General features: G+C 43.6%; 1 protein-coding gene across 3 annotated transcripts; it reads right to left on the bottom strand.

The window, feature by feature from the left end:
- Positions 1 to 9,013: 9,013 nt before the first annotated feature.
- On the bottom strand, positions 9,014 to 14,939 carry ARL14EP (ADP ribosylation factor like GTPase 14 effector protein). Of its 3 annotated transcripts, XM_064715599.1 has the most exons (5): positions 14,805 to 14,929; positions 14,465 to 14,586; positions 12,560 to 13,065; positions 11,592 to 11,719; positions 9,014 to 10,608 (listed from the first exon to the last, which is right to left on the bottom strand). In XM_064715599.1, the coding sequence occupies exons 3-5, from the start codon at positions 12,980 to 12,982 to the stop codon at positions 10,380 to 10,382; spliced, it is 780 nt and encodes a 259-aa protein (XP_064571669.1). In that variant the 5' UTR covers positions 12,983 to 13,065; positions 14,465 to 14,586; positions 14,805 to 14,929; the 3' UTR covers positions 9,014 to 10,379. The 3 variants fall into 3 exon arrangements, with proteins under 3 accessions (XP_064571669.1, XP_064571667.1, XP_064571668.1); XM_064715597.1 differs by lacking the exon at positions 14,465 to 14,586 and having other exon boundaries at positions 14,805 to 14,939; XM_064715598.1 differs by lacking the exon at positions 14,465 to 14,586 and having other exon boundaries at positions 14,827 to 14,922.
- Between the last annotated feature and the right edge of the window lie 621 nt (positions 14,940 to 15,560).

The following is a 15,560-nucleotide window of genomic DNA, read 5'->3' as shown; positions in this document are numbered from 1 at the left end:
TGTAAATCCATCCTGACTCCAAACAGCAGCACTCTCTGCATTTTTGGAGGAGACAGAATAGATTTAGAAAGTGGCTGCCTATCGATTTATTGTCTTTATGCTGGACATAGGTTTTTATTAAAGAAAGCAGATGCTCAATAATGTTAACTAGTAATGGGAATTGACTTTTCACTAATTGCACAGAACCTGGCATTAATACACTTTAATAGAAAATAGGCTTGTGCACTCCAGATCAATCCAAAAGTTTTTCCTGAGTACGCTGCAGACAAAGGGCTCCAGCAACAACACAGCTAAATAAGACATTGTATTTATTCACTTATTATTCCCCCAGTCATTGAGACAGGGAAATACCTCCAGGGAATGAGGGAAATGCTTGACCTCAGCTGCTTTTCCACTCTCTGTTTGCTCCATAGGGCTCAGTATTTCCTGGTCTGCTGTTCTGCCCCATTTACCCAGTTTGTAAACAGAGGGGCAATTTTGTCTGCCTCAGGTACTGTGAGACGCAGGCAAAATAAATGTTTTGGAGGTATGACATGAGAAATAAAATAATTTATCACTTAATATAAATATGTTATCATTACTATAATTATTATCATCACTTTTATCATTCATGTTGTTATTAATACTATTATATTTGTTTAAAATGCAAATCTTATAAACCAAATTCTCTGTATGTTTAGTTTCACCATCTGGCTTCTCATTAGGGGATCACAAGGGGATTGACAGCACCAGGGGCTGAACCCTTCTGTGTTATCTGGGGTGTGTATCTCTGTGGGGCTCAGCTGCCTCCCAAGACAACATCACAAAACCCTTTTCCTGGGGCCTGGCAGGGGAAAGCCAGTGGGCACAGCCAAAACCAGTGCATTTTCACCCAAGTGCTTGGGAACATTCACTGAAGTGAGGCTTGCTGCCATGGTGCAGTTAACAGGTACTCTGCATTGCCTTCCAGGCACCTCCAGGAAAATGATGAAGAGAAATGAAGCAGGATCAATCCTCAGTCCCTGTCCCTCTGAAACCCTGGCAGGAAATGAGGCCATAGCTAACAGTGGTTCCAAGTGGAGCAAATTGGAGTCCCAACCCTTTTTAGGCACTATTACCAGTCCAATAAATCAGCTAATAATAAAGGATTGCTGCTTTATTTCCTGCACTTAAATAGAAGAGATTGGCAAAACCTTGCTAATCATTTCTGACGCTGAAGCGCTACAGCAGCAGACAGGCTGCTGGAGAAAGGCAGGAATTTTCAGAAGGTTTGGACTTCTGAAGGGTGGGAGTCCATGACTTCATCTGAATGAAGTTTGAAGCACTCTGACCTCTATAACCATACCTCGCATAGCTCTCAGCTATTTTAGATCCTCTTTAGCTTTCTCTGAGCAGCTGAAGGAAAAAGCCCCATTGCCCAGGATCCTGGCAGTGACACAGGGGCTGACAACACTTTGTGCTTGTTATAAAAATATGCTCGTGCCACAGGAAAATAATTTTTAGTTCTGTGCTATGTGTGGGTGGCACAGCTGGCACAGCTGGCGCAGCTGGACTGCTGCCATGGCTGGATTCCCAGTGGATGGCCCCGAAATAAGATAGGGTACAGCATGGCTGTGCTGCTCCCCAGGAGGGGGAATCAGCTCTGGAAGAGGAACTTCTCACTTCTGGGAACTTCTGGCTCACCTCAACTCCTGTCAGGAGACAGCCAAAGCCCAGAGGGAGAGCCCTTCCATGGGAGCGGGGATCCCCCAGCTCCCCCTGGGCTGTCCCCATGGCTCCATCACTGCCATGGGGTGATGCCTTGGAGCTACAGCAGGGGCTGGACAGAGCTACAGAATCAAGCAGGGATTGATTCAAAGCATCTCCTCCATGGATCCACCTTGGGCAGCACCAGAGCCCAGCCAGGGCTGCACCCAAGATGAACCAAAATGGCCCCAAAATGCAGGAGCGCTCCCGGGCTCTCTCCCTGGGATCAGTTCTGCTCCATTTGCACCTTGCAGTTCATTGTCCCATTCCAGCTTTAGCCCAGGCACTCCCACCCTGCTTGTTTTTCTCTCTGCAGCCCACGGGGTTTGTGCTCTGGGGCTGAGATTGGGATCATTTGTCCTTGGTGCCCAGCTGGAGCAGGAATTGTTTTGTCTCCCTGCTCTGTGCACAGAGCTCACCATCCCTGAATGTGAAGCTCAGACCCTTACACTAAAGCAGCACAGAACGGGAAACATATAAAAAGCTGAAACCAGTTGGATGCAGCTGGAGGTTGCATCCAACCAGTTGGATGCACAGGAGGACGCAGGAAGGTGGGAGGTCCCTCTGGCAGTGTTTCAGGCTGAGGTCCTTTGCCATTTGGAAGGACAGGGAATGTGTTCCTGCAGGCAGCTGAAGGGCCCTGAGGGTGCAGCACCCATGTGTTGGTTTGGTTCAGTTCTGGTCTGGGACAAAATGGGGATGAACAGGCAGAGCCACATCACCAGTGCCAGCCTGTTTGGGCCCCTGGACCTGCCTGTGGCAACAGGAGGGCACCACAGCTGCTGTGGGCTGAGGGTTTTGCTCTGCAGCTCCTCCACCCCACCTGATGCCCCCATGGGGAACAGCAGCCCCTGAATTTCAGCAGTTCTGAACTGCTCAGAACACTGGAATTACCTTTTTGCTTCTTTATCTTGCTGCTGGTTGTTTATCAAAGCAATGGCAGCTCAAACTATGCTCACTGCTGAGGAAGTACCACTAGTTTACCATTACTGCTATTTAAGTGTGTTAAGATGCTGCTTATTAAAAACTACGAATGTATAATTAATTAATATCCTATCCTGAAGTGAACTTGTACAACCATCAATCAGTGATAAAGCCACCTCTATTTGTCCCCTTTCCTAAAGTGGGAGTTCATACTGGAAGAGCCCCTCTACTTGTAGACATGTTGCTTCTGGAAATGCAGGGTAACTTGCCCCACAGGAATGTTTTATTTAGTCAGACAGCCCTTTGAAGTGAAAGGGCAACCATTTCTGAGCATAACCTTGGCTTTGCACTTCCAGTAATTATCCTTTAATTGCATTACCCTATTTGAAATAGATTTGTAACTGGAAAAAACCAATTTGATGTTCCCTGATGCATACGCTGACATGCATGATTTGCTTTTTTTATTCAAATATAAACGTATTTATATACATTTATAGAAACGCAATTCCATCAAAGAAAAGAGAAAAAAATAAAGTTGAAATGTAGCCACTTTGGACATGTGAGAAACACCAGCAACCAGTGCTGGGTGGGAAAAATAATATCGTGAAAATATAATAATAGTAATAGTAATAATAATAGTAATAGTAATAGTAATAGTAGTAGTAATAGTAGTAGTAGTAGTAATAACAATAATAATAATAATAACAATAATAATAATAATATGAAGAAGAAGAAGAGGAAGAAGAAGAAGAAGAAGAAGAAGAAGAAGAAGAAGAAGAAGAAGAAGAAGAAGAAGAAGAAGGAGAAGAAGAAGAAGAAGAAGTGAGGTCAGTGGAAAGAATAGATGTGGAAGGGGAAAGCGCTCCAGCTCTGCTCCTCCAGAAGCTCTGCTGCACATGGTGGTGTCTGACCACTGAATAATTACTAAGGTCAATACAATGGAGTGCAGGTCCCTTTTCCTCATACCCTGTGGGACAGAACACACACTCAGGCAGAAAAGTGCTTTTACTTCTTCCTTCTTGGGCAGATTCAAACTAATCCAGAGCAGTGGCAATTTAGACCCATGCCACTTGTACCTGGTATTTCTGAGAGAGGAGATGCACCCAGTTTGGCTGGGTTAACTGCACACCACAGCCCTACAAGCACACATGTGTGCACACAGACACATCTCTGAGATCTGGCTCAGCCCTGAGCATGGTGCAGACAGAAATTAAATAAATTACAGGTGCAGTGTTGGTGAGGTGGGTTCTGCCTCACTGCAGCAGAAATAGAACTTCCAGCCAAGGAGTCAGGGTGTGCTCAGAGGGTGGACAAGGAACAACCATGGTTGGGCCAGAGGTGCCTGGTGGGATGGAGCGTGCACACAGAGCTCCCAGCACTGAAGGAATTGCAAACATTTTCTGCAGCAGCTCCTGTGACAGATGCCCTCTGACAGCAGCCATGCATCCTCATCTGCTCCAAAGCACAGCCAGCCCAATCTGTACTTCAAGAAGTCAGCAGCTCACAGACAAAAAACTAACCTGGGGAGTGATAAAGCAGAGAGGTTAGGCTGGATAAATTTGGCCTTCCTGGGGTTTTTGATAAAAGCAAAACCAACCCTCAAATCCAAGAGGAAGAAATAAAATCTTCTCTTGTGAAAAATAAAATTCTGGTTTTGTATGGAGATATGACCAACTTTCATTAGTACAGTTTGTTGATACTGACCACATCCAACAGAAAGCAGAAGGAAAGTCATCTGTTCTGTTTGTGCCTGTCTGGCTGCCCTGTCCCCATCTCCAAGCCTCATCCTGAGGGAAACAAAAGTATTGAAGTTCAGATCCAGGCATTTGGCACTTCAGCCTTCTGTGGATCTTTAGGGAACAATCCTGCAAAGGTTACCCAGCATTTTATTTTGGGAATCCCACAACAGAAGGCGATTTTATTTTAGGTGTACACTCTGTAGCTGCTTTCCACGGTGGCTCCTCAGGATCACAAGATCTTGGGCACAATCTCTCCTCCTGTTTCACACATCACCAGTGAGGGTGAGCGGTGACTTTGTCCAAACAGCTCTGTCAGTGCCAGCATTTCATCCTGACATGTTTCACCTGGGCAGGACACACCTCTTTGCTTGGCTTCCTTCTCTGCTCTAAGCAATTCCACTCCAACCCCCAGGACAGGTATTTGGAGCTCACTGGTGAGACAGGAACAGTGCAGCTGAGGTTTGGGGCTCCCTCAGTGCTGACAGTTTGAGCAGCCTGCTGGAGGTTTGGCATCCTGCACAGGTGTATTTAACAGAGAACTAGCTCTGATTTTTTCCTCTTTTTTTTTTTAGAGATTGAACTGAAACTCCCAGGAAGCAGCACAAAGATAAGAAATGAAAACTAAGCCAAATATAATCACTCTAATTATAATGACTAATAAAAAGAGATGGTTAAGAGAGAAGTTGCAGGAGCATTGAAGCCAGCTGTCAAGATCCAGCCCATCTGATTGAAAACTGACAAGCAAGTCAGCTGCGGGAACACTGCCATGTTATAAAACAGAAGGAGAGGAGCAGCTTGGAGGCTTGAGGGTGGGGTTTGGGGTTGTTTGTGGGTGGTTTTATTGTGTGCTAAAAACCCTGCAACAGGAAATGGATGAAGTGAGAAGAAAATTCATTCTCACCTGGATTATGATGCAGGATTAAAAGAAATGGCAAATTAAGAAAACTTATGCTACTGACATTTGCTAAAATCTTATTTTCTACCTTTAAGCCGAGTGGTTATGTTTAAAGGTTTCTCAGATGACTTGTCAGACCTTAAAAGCTGTGAATGAAGTAGGATCTTTGAATTCCCAGTGATTTCTCTTTGAGAATTGAAGTTGTGATGGTGCTGGTAACCAGCTTACCCAGGCTGCACCTACAACCTTTTAAATATATATATAAAAGTATATATAAAAGTATATATATATATACACTTTTATATATGTGTAAAAGTATATATAAAAGTATATATATTCTTTTTAATATATTACTTGTTAATATGTTTCATGGTTTTAATTCAGCAGCGAAAACAATCAATTTAAAAGTAGGTAGAGGGGTAGAGGTGTCAGTTAAAATGCAAGGAGAACTGGAAGAATAACAAGGAGAAATCCAGATGATAGAAGAGAATTGCTTTTACTTGAGGCTGCAGGCTGGAGCTCTGCATGGAGCCCCTCTCAGGAGGTTGCAGTAGGAAATGCTGACATCTGTGGGTGAGACGGAGAGCTGAGCTGGTGACCCAAGTTGTTAAATGCTGTCCTAACTAGGGCTCAGAAAGGCAACTCACTCAGTGTGTGATCCAGATTTCGTCTGCTGCTGAGTACGTGCACAGGGCTGCTGAAGGGGAGAAGAATTAGGGCAATTTTCTCACCGCTTGGTTATGGTGGGAGAACAAGAGAAAAGTCCCTCTCTTGTCTTTTCCCTACCCCAGCCTCAGGCTAGGCTGCTTCTGGCTGCTGCTATTGCTGCTCTGGGAAGAGGCTGTCCCTGTTTGTGTGGGAAAGCTTTCCCTGTTTGTGTGGAAAGTTTTCCATTTTGTCAGGAGAGCAGGGCCCTGCTGTGAGTGCCTCCTTGGCTACCCAATACTGCACTTCTGAGGCAATGTTCAGGCAGGAGATCTAAACCAAATTTTCACAGTGGAAAGTAAAATTCAAATGTATCTATTAAAATGTGCTCTTCTCCTCTGGAAGAACCAGCAATCGCCGAGGTGTTTGGGGATTGGCTGCAAAGCTCTTGGCAAGCCCAAAAAGAAAATCAATTTCTCTTTAGTGCAAATCTTGTGCCTGAGTCAGCCCTGTTGCCGCCTCGTGGCTGTGGGTGACACTTCTCTCATCCTGTGCTTGATTTTTGACTGCTCCCATGAATTCCTCCCTGAGGAATCCCCCAGCTCTGGGGTCACATCTCTTGCAGGTGCAGCACGGAACTCACGGACAGGTTTGCAGTAGGCTGATGCCCTCTGCTGGGTGTGAGAGACTAGAAACGTGGAAATTCCCTATTTCAGAGTGGGATAATGGCCCAAAACTCCTTCCAGCAGTCCACCGGACAGTTTAATGGCAAGAGTTCACACCTCCCTACAATATTTTTTAATACATGTTGGAGGGCAGCTGATGGTTTGAGGTCTAATTGCTGTCTATTTGATTTGAACTCTAAAAACAGTAGTTCTGGCTATGGCTTCCACATTGGTGAATATTAGATGCAACTTGTAATTAATGATCTTTGAATATATTAATTTCAATGAACTGCTCCTCTGCCACCAGCTGGATTTAAAAGTGTATAATTTAGAGAGAAGTGTCAGAAGGAGCCTTTATTTAATTTGCATTAGCGTGGTATTGGTTAGAAATCAGTATAAAGATGAACAAAGCTTTCAGAATGTTTGCTGAGGAGTTATTGGGGAAAAACACCTGGATCATGAGGGACAAGCTACCATATGTCAGCACACCCTATATTCCACTGAGAGATCAGCTGAGAAATGCTGGAACTGCATTTCTTGACACACAAATACGACAAAAGAAAATTGAGAATTTTAGGGGAAAACAAATTCAAGCTGGAAATGGTGTTTGTGTTCTGCCATGAGACTGAGGACTCTTGAGGCCTTGATGCTGAGTGCTGTAGGTGTTTCTGTCACACACCAAGGGACAGATGTCCACTTAACCTCTCTGGAGCTCTGTCACCATGGGAATTCAGTGAGAGTTTGTGCAGTTGTCCATCCTGGCTAATGTAATGCCTATGAGAAAAGGCTGAAACATTCAAACAGATCTGAAATTGGTATAAATTTCTCACCTTAACTTTCTTCTTTTCCCTTAGAAGCTTTAATTCTGACTTCCAGATTTATAAAATTACAAATTTTGTGTAGGTCTGTCCACTTCCAGATCTCTCTGATGTATTGAATGGCAAGAAATTCGAAAGTTAGAAGCTGCCTTATGTTACTGAAGTAATGAATTTAACTGATTAAAAAAAACCAAAAAACCCAGATTCATGCTGTGTCTAAGGACAAGGCTATAACACCCTCCTGAAGATAAATGTCTTCTTGCAGCATAATGCTGAAAAAGTTAGTGTAAAGCTTCTCTGAGTTCATTACCTGACTGTTCTATACTGTTGAGTATTTAACACAAATAATCCCAAGGGACACTTCATTGGTTTGAAATGTTCAGCTTGACAAAAGGGCACATCCTGTCTCTGGTCTGACCACAGGTTTGTGCAGCAATTCTCACAGGGTCAACAGAAGAACCCTCACTGACTTTTAAAGATGTTAAACTTGACCATTTTCTAAATATGAAGTTTGCTCTGTGTGAGAAAGCAGAGTGTTAAGGCCTGGCTTGGTTTCTTACACAATTCTGGAGCTTCTGCTCAATAATCCCAAACTGATTCATGGGATATTCATTCTTCATAAACCAGTCTTTTATTGTCATTGATTTTTGTCCCTTGAATATGTAAACTTTGCCAAGACATAAATTTTTGCAATTAATAGCAAAAGGAAAGTTTTAATACAGCCACTGAGGTACATCTGGATTTTGGATTTTATGGAAAGTAGTTGTTTCCTTTGGCTCTATTAAAAGAATGTCCTGTTTAACAGGCTTAGTTGAGAGTAATTCTGGAAGATGGGGAAGTACATGTGCAGCTGGGAGTCACATGCACTCACTTTAAATGTTGCAAAAATAGTTTGTGTGGTGTTTATAAAAACAGCAAAAAGAGAAATTCTTGCTGTAAGCAGGTTAAATCTAGCACAATGGTAAAGTTTGACTTGTAACAATGTCTTTTAAGAGAAAAAAGGCATGTGGAACTGTATAAAAACATGCTGCTGAACTTAGTGACACACTACAGCCAAGGCATGTTAGGAGATGCAGCTAAATGGAAATGTCATAAATATGTTAGGAGGACATGTGAACAGCCAACACCAAAATGTCTTTTTTTTACCAGAAAAAAACCTAAACCCGGATTGTCCTCAGGGACAGTACTCACTATCTGCATTGCTAGGAAAGAAGTGTTTTATTTGGGAAGGTAATGACCTGCTAGTGCAGCTGTAAAATGAGAGACTGAATGTACTCACTTTGCACAGACTGAACGGAGGTGCAGAAATCCAGTTCTAATCATGAGATGCTCTGGGCACCTTAAGGAGTTAGTGAATCCAAAATCTGGCTGTGGACCTGAAGGGGTTACACTCAACACACACATGGAAGCCTGTTAAGTTTATTAACAGTGGGTACTGCCAACTCTGGTCTAATTAAAAAAAAATAATAAACACATGGAAATGACATGACTCAACCAGCTTTTCACCTCTCACTCTCCTGAAAGTTACCTGTTTATATTTTCACTTGGTTCAAAAGATTGCTTAAGAGATGAAACAGTGAGAGACATCCACTGCAACAGATGCCAGTGCTCTGACCAAAAAAAGAGTGATTTATTTTTAGAACAGATTTAATAAAAATGCAGCATCTCAGTGCTTATACTCCAGCAGGACCAGCAGATGTCAGCATAACTCAAAGCATAACTTTGGATTTTGGCAAGGCCACGTTCAGAACAGAAGAGAACAAGATCTGCTGAGCACACTGCAACTTTATCAACTTTACCAAGTAAGTCTGCAAGAACTTAACAGTATTATTGAGAAAATGTGACCCAGCAAACCAAATCACCAAAGGACAGGAAATTTATACAAAACACAACAAAAATACAAAGAATAAAAATGTTACTAAGACTTAATTTACAAAATCTTTTCAATAAGCCTTCTTACAGTGTAAAAGTTTAATATCATGAGGACAGATAATGTATCAACTAAAGATACCAAAAAAACCCAGATGAATGGAAGGTAATGGCCTAGATAATCTTGGTCTGGAAACAGACACTCAAGTTTACTTCAGCTGCATATAAACCTTAAAAATCAGTAAAAAGACAAAAAACCAGGGAGAGGGCTGTTGAAGTACTGGTTCAGTCCAATTACAGACTGTTAACAGAGGAAAATTGTTTTAATTTTGTTCTACAGAAACCAACAAAGTAATAAGTAATACTTTAACACAGTGCCTTGACAGGTTAATTTCAATATTTTAATAAGAATTCATATCCTTCTGAATTCATAAGGATAACTTGACCTCAAAAGCCAGTAACTGGGATGAGACCTGAACACCTAAATGCTTTTGACTCCTTTTTAAGTGAACAGGATTGGATTTACCAGATGTAGCTTCAGTACTCTAGAGAAAATACAGTATTCACTATTAATACTAGAAAGAGAGTTCTATTAATACTGCATGTAAATTCATTGAGAACTTTCACATAAATCAGATTAAAACCCACGAGATCCTGAATTTGAGCAGGAGAAATGAGGGATCTGCAGAGATAGTACATTCTACAAAGCAATGTATGAAAGAATTGTGTGAAAGAAGAGTGGCTCAGGAGAGATCACGTTAGAATTCAGCACCTTGTAGTTTAGTACAGCTGTTCAGTGAGATCCTACCTGCATGAGTAAGAATCCTGATTCTTAACAGATCTTAATAGATCTTGTGGCACTCATTGGTAGCCTGGAGCTGAACTCCAACTGTACAAGGATCCATTTTGCTTTATCAGTGCAAAGACAGCAGTGTGGTTATGGACAAACCCACACTGAAAACAACAGTGAAAGTGAGCGCATTCACCCCGCGGGTGCCGACAAGTCCCAATAGCTTACAGCAAACCAAACCCTGCGTGTGCTGTGTTTACCCAAAGCATGGCCCATGCACTCAGGATGGAACAAAGGCCACGGTGGCCCCTAGCCCACGTGCTTGTTCCTGATGATCTCCCCGCCCTCGATCTCGATCTGCTCATAGAGCCACTTGCGGTCGCAGCGGCACTCGGTGCCGCACTTGTTGGAGCCGCACTTGGGGCAGGCGTAGAAGCAGCCCAGGCAATCCTCGTCCAGGCAGTCACACAGGTCCATCCCGCTGTACAGCAGCAGCCCCTGGCTGTCATACACCTTGCTCTTGGCTGGAATTACCTGCCTGTGCAAGGAAAAACAAACAGCTATTTTTTTTCTATGTTAAAATCCTCTTATTGCTTGGATGCCAAGTTGCTGAGATTTTCTAAAAGGAACTTCCCAGAAAGAAGTTTTTCTTTTGTCTTTTACATGTGTTTTTTCACAGAGGTGTGTACAGCCTTCTCATGGCTAAAAGCTTTGCATCACTTCTGTGAATGCTTCCTATGCAAAACCAGGACAGGAGGGAAGTTTCTTGTCTTCAGGTGCTCACTTTAACACTGTTAATTTCAAAGATACCTTACTGTGTTTGGTAATGTCAGTCCTAATTGTATCTCCAAAAAATTGTATCCCCACCCTGAGCCCAAACTAAGCAGGAGAAACAGAGGGAGAGGGAAGGATGTGTAGTTGGTGAGCAGCATATTTAGTGTCTGTTTCTGTCTGGTACAGTTACACTTAATGTGATACAACACACTAATGTGATTATTTCTTGTATATTTTGACAAATAGAAATTTTTTTTCTATTTTTCTTTTTTTTTTAATCAGTCACATTAGAAGGTTGTAGCTTGTTATCCAGTAATTTCCAAACTGGATGTTAACTTTGTTTTTCAAAAGGAAGGTAAGGTCCTAACTTGCACATTTTTGTTTACCAAGTGTAACTACTGAGTTTACAGAAAGATGATGACCAATATTTCAGTGTAGCCTACTTGATCTTACTGTATTCAAATTTATCTTATTATCAGGATTTTAGTTTATGCATGTATTAATAGCTACATCTATGGTCTGTGTAGTATTGTGCCTCACAAACACCTTTTTGTGTTTGCCTGAAATATGGACTGTAAGCTAATGTTTTATCTTCTCTTTTATTTATCTCAGGAATGAGAGGGATCTTCAACATCCCTAAAACCAAGAACCCAATCCATACCCACACAAACATCCACATAGCTAATGTTACAGGCTGACTATTCTATTTTCAAATGCAAGTTAATGTAAACAGAGCTAACAAGTTACCTGTCTGAATTAAACACTGAGATTTTTGTTTGCCTTCTTTTTTCCCTTTTACTGGTCTCGGGAGTGAACTCAGTCTGCCGTCCTGGGTTAGCAAACTGCAGAGACTTTAAAGCCTTAGCAGTACGCCCCTGAAGGAAGAGAAAATGTCACTTCATTAGAAATACAAATCTTAACAAAATATCTAGTCAAGGATATTGTAATAACCTAGATGAATTCTTGACCTGTAATTCTATGACAACTTCAAATCTTTATGCTGGAGAGCTATACCTGTCTCTGACTCCAGCAACACAAGCTTTGTAGTGGCAGTTTTAATCAAAGCTTTCAAATCATCCTCATAATCACAGTGACACGATTGCAAAACACAGCAGGGGAGCAGCTCCTAGGATGCCACTCCTCTTTGCTCAGGGTGCAGATTCCCTGTGCACAGCCTGAACGCTGCAGCCAGCAGGGCACCAGGCACATTCCAAGCTCAGCACCTGGAGAAGTGTCCTCCCACAGCCACTCACCAGTGTCCCTGACCTTCACAGCCCAGACACCACAACAGCAGCACACTTAATGCACCGCCCTGCAGGCTCATTTCATAATAAGCTGCAACAGAAAATGCCTTCTTTTCCTTTTTAACTGAAGAGACATCTTTAGAAGCAACTTTTGCAGTGCTCACTTTCAAGCACAGGAGTTTGTTGTTTGCAAGGCTTGAATAACAGCTTAAAATACCAGCAGCAGTCTGGTGTTCACATGAATTTATAAGTAGGCACAATTTTTCAAAACTCAGAGGCCATATTATTTAATTAGAGAAGAAGATTTTAAGGTTCTCCAAACAAAGGTTTAAATACAGTAAACCTGTACATCTAAAAGACTACATCCTTTCTTATTTCTAGGTGAGAAAAATGAAATTTATGTGGTAGTTAGATGAAGTGGAATAGCTTGCAGAGTGCAGAGGGGATTGGAAAACTGATCCATATACATACATCTGGGTCCAGCCTTCTCCTCTGTCGCTCCTCAGGTTCCACATCCACACTTCCATTGATGATCTGCATACACTTGGGACAAAGCTTCCAACCAGGAACAAACTGCCTTCCAAACTTGGCACTCAGGAAAGCTGCATCGTCCAAGTCAATGGCTCGCAAGTTTTTCTTTGACAGCTTTCTGTGGATGTTAAAGGGATCACAACAGGATTTTTGTAAGTCTTCAAACCTCTCAATGTAAATTTTGGCGTGGTGGAAGCAGATTGTGTTGTTCTCTGACAGGGTTATGCCAGTCCTCAGCTGAAGCAGCAGGAGGTCAGAAGAAGAGATATCTTGTTTGGTTTTGAGGCCAGTGTGACGGGTGTAATAGATCTTGTGGCACTCGTTGGTAGCCTGCAGCTGAACTCCAACTGTACAGGGATCCATCTTGCTTTATCAGAACAACTCAGCCTGTTTATTTTGCTCAAAATAAATCTTTGAAGCCTTTAGGAGTTTCTGTGAAGATCACCCTAGAGAAAGCATTAAAATCAATCAGATTTGCAGTTGCAAACTTTTCTCCATAAGCCTGACATACTGGATTTAAGTAATTTAAAAAACACATAAAGAAAATATAGCCTTCTAGTCCAGATAAAACTAAAATTTATTCTGGAACTAAACCATGCATTTTATATTCCTTTCAGAGGCTTTTTTTGGGGGGGTCATGTGGCTTTTGTGAGCAGCCCTCTGTTGGGCAGTTGTTTCATAGTTAGACACTAATACCAAATTAAACTACAAAATGCCAAGTGAGCCACTGCAGAGTGATGTTGGAACCCTGGGTGCTGAGAATTTCTGTGCTGGCAGGCACTGACCCCCAAGAGAACTGTGGAGAAGGCTTCCAAAATGGGATGACAGAACTGGGATTGTGGCTGTGGAGTTTGAATAGAAGTGTGTGATATCACCAGGTGGAAAATGTAGAGTTTAAGGTTTCAGAATACAGTAATATATATAAAGCAAGATGGAGGTTTTAAGGTGGAGGCTGGTCTTGTTCTTCACCTTCTTCTCCATGGGTTTGGGTGGTTTTGTGTAATTGTATAAAAATGTTCACATTGTGGGCATGGGTGGTTGGTAATTGAGTTAAAAGCAACAATAATTTAGGTCTCACACTCTGCTTGTTGCTAGCCCAGTGTGGTCCCAACACACCAGAGCCTGAGCCCATCTTGCACTATTTTTTCCACCACAACATAAAAAACAAACTTTTACCAAAAGAAAGGAATCACTTGCTCTCAAATCCTCCAAGAACCTTAATTACAATGAGTGTAGTTTAACTGGGATGCTTATGTTCACCTACACCCTGTTCTGCAAAGGCAAAACCCAGAAAAATGGAAAAGCAGTCTACTGGTTGTGTCTGAGGGGGAATCAAATTCTTCACAACAGCTGGTGTGCGAATTATATTTTAATCTTTTTTTAAAAGACCACCTATCAAACTTCACCATCTTAGTGAACTAGCTCTAATGACAATCTTTTATTATTAGCTGCACAAAGTTCGTGTTTCAAGCCACGATAACTGGAGCTGCTAATGACCAAAGTTCACTGCAAACGAGTTAACATTTGAACAGCAGTTCAGGCAATACCACGTAACTTTACTCAAAGAAGTTTGTTCCATCCAGCCTGCCTCAAGTGCTAATGTGCATTTCAGACTGATTCCTGCTGTGGAAGGTGGGGTTCGTGTGTGTGGCTGAAACACACCATGCCAATATACAAGTGGTAGTCTGAATTTTCAACATTTGTAAGTCAGGACTCTTGGAAGATGTTCCTATTGAGAAACCCAATTTGTCTTCTAAGGAAAAAAAAACCAAATAATTATTACAATGTGTGGTATCTGTACCATGCTATGTGATATTAAACTGCACAAAAGCACAAGTCTGTCACCTCGCTTTGTTCAAAGGACACCATGCTGAGGGAACACGGGGATCTCATCCATTAATCCACAGCAATTCCTGGTGGCAGCTGCTGTTTCTCCTCCGCCTGGGAGGAGCTCACGGCTGCTTTTGCTGTGGCGGAAAGAGGAAAACGCCAGAAACAGCAAACCCCCGGGGTTTGTGTGTGCGATGTTTTCCAGCGCTCCCCGCGCACCCGAGCTCCCAGAGGGGCAGCACGGCGAAGGAGAAGCCCGCCCCACGCCGGCCTGGCAACGTCCCGGCAAAGGAAGGCCCGGCCCTTCCGCTGCCTCCGGGCCGCCGCGGTGCCTCCCTCCCCGCCGTGCCGGTACCTGCCCGCGGTGTGTGTCCCACCGTGTGGGCCGTGTCGCGCTCCGGCCGTGGGCTCCGTCCCTCCGCGCTACCCGGCGGGCGGCGGCCATCAAGGGCGCCTCGCCACAGAGCCCGGGGCGGCCGGAGCGGCGCTTCCGGCGGGCGGGCGGCCACAGCGACACCTGGCGGCGCGGAGGGGCGGCTCCGACCTGAGGGGCCCGGCGTTCCCCGGTGTTCCCAGTGTTTATTTCCCGGTGTTTCCCAGGGCCGGTGCTGAGCGAACGCCCCCGGCGCGGCCGGTGAGCGGAGGGCCGTGGCCCGGTGCAGGCTCCGCCGGGCTGCAGAGCGGCGGCGCTGAGGGAGAGCGGCACTGACCCGGGCCGGGGCCGCGCCGGGGTTCGGGAATTGCCTGTGCTGTCCCGGGAATGCCCTGTGCTATCCCGGGATACCTTGTGCTATCTTAGAGTGCTCTCTGCTGTCCCGGGAACGCCCTGTGCTATCTCGACAATGCCCTCTGCTGTCCCGGGAATGCCCTGTGCTAACCCAGGATACCCCGTGCTATCCCGGGAATACCCTGTGCTGTCTCAGGATACCCTGTTGTGAAAAACAATCACTTGTTTCAAATTTTTTTTAAAATTTAATAATAATAAAATGGTTAAAAAGAATAGTAACACAATTAGAGTAATAACAATTTGGACAAATTGAATTAGGACAATATGAGACAATAAAAACAAAGAGTTACGGACGTCCGGGTACCTTTTACTGGGCATCACGAG

This window comes from Zonotrichia leucophrys, chromosome 5, assembly GCF_028769735.1.
Source record: "Zonotrichia leucophrys gambelii isolate GWCS_2022_RI chromosome 5, RI_Zleu_2.0, whole genome shotgun sequence".
Lineage (NCBI taxonomy): Eukaryota > Metazoa > Chordata > Aves > Passeriformes > Passerellidae > Zonotrichia > Zonotrichia leucophrys.
Note: the sequence above shows the minus strand (reverse complement) of the source record. Positions and strands in the feature narration are given on the sequence as shown.

Excerpts from the sequence above, each read along its gene's own strand:
- ARL14EP (XM_064715597.1), bottom strand. The coding sequence starts at position 12,982 with ATGGATCCCTGTACAGTTGGAGTTCAGCTGCAGGCTACCAACGAGTGC. Across the intron at positions 11,720-12,559 it reads GGAGAAGGCTGGACCCAGAT|GGGCGTACTGCTAAGGCTTT; the intron begins GTATGTATATGG and ends CTCTTCCTTCAG. Across the intron at positions 10,609-11,591 it reads TCAGTGTTTAATTCAGACAG|GCAGGTAATTCCAGCCAAGA; the intron begins GTAACTTGTTAG and ends TTCCTTGCACAG.